At 43.1% G+C, this 4,545-nt stretch overlaps 1 protein-coding gene across 1 annotated transcript; it reads left to right on the forward strand.

The window, feature by feature from the left end:
- Positions 1–139: 139 nt before the first annotated feature.
- Positions 140–4,492, forward strand: LOC114445666 (immunoglobulin superfamily member 8-like). The gene is made up of 11 exons (XM_028420758.1): positions 140–240; positions 375–489; positions 1,191–1,303; positions 1,417–1,675; positions 1,791–2,195; positions 2,885–3,175; positions 3,292–3,368; positions 3,462–3,642; positions 3,733–3,765; positions 3,840–3,924; positions 4,365–4,492. The coding sequence occupies exons 2-11, from the start codon at positions 447–449 to the stop codon at positions 4,402–4,404; spliced, it is 1,527 nt and encodes a 508-aa protein (XP_028276559.1). The 5' UTR covers positions 140–240; positions 375–446; the 3' UTR covers positions 4,405–4,492.
- Positions 4,493–4,545: the final 53 nt, after the last annotated feature.

Here is a 4,545-nt window from a genome sequence, read left to right on the forward strand (position 1 = left end):
ATTTCATGTATTGACTCCATTCACCACTAGATGGCAGTATAGCTCTGTGTATCTTGCAGACTTGACCCTCAGTTCTCATAAAAATCCTTTTCAAAGGAATACCTATACCATATAGAAATCTTCCAGTTTAGCTCACATCAATATGAACTGATGCAAGAGGCTCACAAGAGGACGCTCTAGCTCCACATTGTCCAAACCATGGCAGTTCAGTAATGACAACCATATATATATATATTACAGGTAAGTAAGTGATTGCTTTTAATTGTACAGAATATTGTAGTGGTGTTGGATAACACAGAGGACTGCAACTGTTGTGATCTTTGTGTCTCAGCTGAGGCAGCAGAGTGTGTTTATCTTTCACATCTTTGAAATAGGAAGCTCACCTCTCACCGCTGCCGTCTGAACATGACACACCACATATGTGAAATCAGCAGAGAGCAGTTAACATGGACAACTTCCTCTCAGCAATATGTCTTCTTTTGATGTGTGGTAAGAAACATTGTTCTTGCATTTAAGCTGAATTTGATTTCACACTCAAATATTTAAAACTCGAATGTTCATCAAGGTTGCCTGAAACTGTCATATTTTAAATGGAGTTTGTAAAGTTCTTTAAATAAAGCCACAGAAATAAAAGTCAAACACAAAATGCTGGCTTAAATAAATAGGGTAGAGCTATTTTTTGCCTTTACCATGTCCTGCTGATTTGTTTTTTGCTGCTTTGTAATACTGCTCTATGCGACTTCCTTCCATTTGTGAAGATGATTTTATAACCTATGCCAAGAGTGTTATAACAGGCATCAGGGTCAGCCACTATAGTCCGCCAACCAGGAAGCAGCACCACTCTGCTGTGTTGCTGCATGCTTTCCTCAGCTGGAATGTCAGAGTTCGACACTCAGACTGAGGGGGAATGAGAACCAGATGCTTTGATTTGATAAAAGCAGAACTTCCAGTGCTATCCAGCAGCGCTAATTATCTGGGGACACAATTGAAATCTCCCCCTGTGCTCTGAGGGGTGTCATTACCAGGTGCACAACGTGAAAGTTTTAGTTTTAGTATCATGATCAGAGCCATGCTTAAGACACGTCACAACAAGTGGCATGCACTTGTTTTGCAGGTTGAAGCAGGGTTGTCTTGATTTATCTGAGGTGTTTTTCATATCTGATCTTTGGATATTTTTCATGTCCTTTGAGGTGGGTGCTCGGCCAGAGTGGTGACGGTGTCTCCTGGTCCATTAATCAGGGTGGAGGGTCAGCCAGTCTCCATCAGATGTGATGTCATTGAATATGGAGGACCTCGTGAGCAGGTACACAGATCTCAGATCCCAAAATAATGTGAACTCATCAGTAATTCTACATGTGACTCTTTAAAGGACCAAATTTGTGTCAAAGTGCGTCACTGTCCCTCTCTGTCCTGCAGGATTTTGAGTGGATGATGTCCAGGGAGCCCACTGGACAAAAGATAAAGATAATCTCCACTTTTGATGCCGGTTACTCCCACCCGTCGCTCAGCAAGCGTGTGGCGTCTGGTGACATTTCTGTGGTGCATCTCCAGGACAATGAGGCGGAGCTGAAGATCGCAGAGGTGAAGCCGATGGATGCTGGTTTCTACTGGTGTCAAACGCCGAGCACCGACTCCGTCATCAGTGGCAACTATGAGGCTCAGGTCCAGCTCATAGGTGTGTGAAATCACATTTATATCATGTTGCATAAATCGCTGTCTCAGATGAAGCAGGGGCAGGATGAGATTAATGTCAGGGTATTTCTGATATCGTCTCTCCATATGTCTGTCAGTCATCTCCAATACTCTCAGTGTCGCCCCCTGGACCCCACCTCCTGTTGTGTCAGCAGGAGGGGACCTCACCTTAACCTGCAATGTCACCCGTAAACTCACCCAAGCCACCTACCTGTCCATGACCTGGTCCGTGAAGAAGGGAGGAACATCCGAGAAGCTTTTAACCTTCGGTCCTGATGTAAATTTGGTGGCTGCACCACAGCTCACCAAACGCTTCATGGATGGAGGAATCCGAATGGTCCCTGGGAAAGATGGAGCGTTGGATTTGGTGATTTCCAAAGTGGCAAAGTCTGATGAGGGCGTTTATGAGTGCAGTGGAGCAGAGTGGGCATATGAAGCGAGTGAATGGGTGAAAATTGTGGAGAGTACAAAGGAAATGGGGCCTGTTGCTGTTGCTTCTGTTGGTAAGAACCGCTGTCTGGGTAAATACAGGAAGTACAGGTGAAACTAAAATAATATTTTAAGCAGAATAAAAACCCACATCCCCCAAACAGCTGCTGAAAGTGTCAAGAGCTGTAAATGGCTAAAGGCACTGCAGCACTTTTTTAATGTGTGTATTTTAGACTGTCTCTTGAAGCACGTTCTATGAGCCATGTAAACACAAAGTACACCTTTATTATCTGTTGAATGTGTACATACATGAACATACAGTGCTGCGTGAACGTTTGTAAAATTTTCTATCTTTCTGCATAAATATGACGCTATGCTTCAGCCAATTTTCAACTAAACGTTCCCATGTTTGTTATCAAAAAATGAGAGGCAGGATATAAGCAGGTTGCAAGAGACACAGGGAGGAGTCATGTGATGTACATGAAGTAATGATTTACCATATTTACACAGTATTTAAGTCACTGTTTAAATCTATTTTGTAACATGACTTTCGATCTTTGTCTTTCTTTCTCCTCCAAAGATGCTCAGGAGGAGCTAATAAGCCAATAACACCTTAGCATCTGGCAGCATAAAGTTATTGTGACTATAAAGGAACCTGGCATAGTTTTTAAAAATATTAAAAAATGTTCAATATTTTGTAACATGGGTCTTCTAAATGTGTCACCTTTGTTTGTATGTCTTCACCTTTCTTTCTTCTCCATAGAACCTCAAGACAAGTGCACGTATGTTGCAGTAGGCGCCAACTTTACCGTACCTCTGAACCATCCACTGACAATCGGAAACCGCCTGCGATGGAACAATAATGGTCGTGTAATCTATGATCGATTACCAGACCAGAGGCTTCGTGCAGGGAAAGCAGAGGATATTTTGGACGATGGGTCCCTGAACCTGAGAAATTTGTTGGAAACCATGAGCGGACTATACACACCAGAGATTTACTTACAAGATGAAAAATTGGTGCCGGATTTGAAATCACTAAACTTATGTGTAATTGGTAGGTAACATTCATGCTAGACTGTGTGTGTCTTTAAGAGAATTGCAAAATCGCAAGAACAAATCTCATTATTAATTTAAAATTGATCAGTGCCACTGATTTGTTTGTGTTACCAGCCGGTGTAAAGAAGCCTAACGTGACAATGGATTGTCAGAACAATAACACAACAGTGAAATTCACCTGTATGACTGAGGTGTGTACACATAACACACCAGCATAGGACTACGGGTGTTTCCTGGTGTATTTTAATATATCCTCTGACAAGTGTTGCTTGTATTTTATGCAGGATTCCTGTAGTTCCTGTCATTATGAATGGCTTCAGAATGAAAATCTGTTGAATGAGGTGAAAGGAAAAAGTCTGAGAAAAGTAGCCAGAGATGTGGAAACAGACCTTTTCACATGTCGAGTTTCAAACCCAGTCAGCACCTTAAAGAGTGAGCCTGTCACTCAAAACTGCTACAATGGCCGTGAGTATCATGTGATGGTTAACACAGCTACTGTACATCTCTTCAAAGTTTAGTTATGTAAAATGCATTTACTGTGTGCTTCCCATGTAGAGTCATATGTCTGGATCCAGGTTGTTAGAGGAGGTACGTTTGTCACATTGAACCCATCCTCAGCTCTTATTTATGATTATTATTAATTCCACTCTGTCCTCCTTCAGGTCTGTGTCTGCTCCTTATTGTTTCCTTCATCATCATCTTCCTCTGCTACAGAGCCAGAATAAAGACACAAAGGACCAGTGAAACGTGAGAGAACATTCTGAACCTGATGGAAACACAAACACATATCTGTATCCTCTGTAGCTTCACGCACAGCCAGGAATGTGTCAGCCAGAAGGTGGCGACGTAGCCACACTAAATGCTCAGTCCCTAAAGCAGCATTGATCTTGTATGTAAAGGAGATCTAAAGTCAGGTTTCTTGTTATACGCCTGGTGGTTGGCAGGAAGTCCACTAAACACCTGCTGCTATGAACCCCTGACCCAGTTAATGACTGATATGAGAGCAGCACAGTGTTAGTTTGACAGCATATGCTTCCATGGTGAGACCACATACAGTATCCGGCTCTGTGCCACACACATTTTAAAAATAGGATGTATAACAGGAGGCGACCTGTGGCGTTTCAACCTTTGACCCTGTTGCTCTACGTCCCCCCTCTCTGTCTGTCTGTCTCTGTCTCTCTCTGCAGACGGAACACTGACGGACGGACGGACTGCAGTGAACTCTGACCTGCCTGGTGGGACTGTGTAAACACGCAGTGTGAGCCCGGGCCACACGCTCACAAGGAATGTGTCAGCATTGGTTAAAACTGGCAGCCTGCAAGGGTGGGGTGGGGGGTGGGGGGTTATTTTTAAAAAAAGAATGTATTT

This window comes from Parambassis ranga, chromosome 2, assembly GCF_900634625.1.
Source record: "Parambassis ranga chromosome 2, fParRan2.1, whole genome shotgun sequence".
Lineage (NCBI taxonomy): Eukaryota > Metazoa > Chordata > Actinopteri > Ambassidae > Parambassis > Parambassis ranga.

What these genes read in the sequence shown, in the direction of transcription:
- LOC114445666 (XM_028420758.1), top strand. Translation starts at nt 447, where the DNA reads ATGGACAACTTCCTCTCAGCAATATGTCTTCTTTTGATGTGTG. An exon ending in ATGTCTTCTTTTGATGTGTG is followed by an intron (nt 490 to 1,190) that starts GTAAGAAACATT and finishes ATGTCCTTTGAG; the next exon opens with GTGGGTGCTCGGCCAGAGTG. An exon ending in TCAAAACTGCTACAATGGCC is followed by an intron (nt 3,643 to 3,732) that starts GTGAGTATCATG and finishes CTTCCCATGTAG; the next exon opens with AGTCATATGTCTGGATCCAG.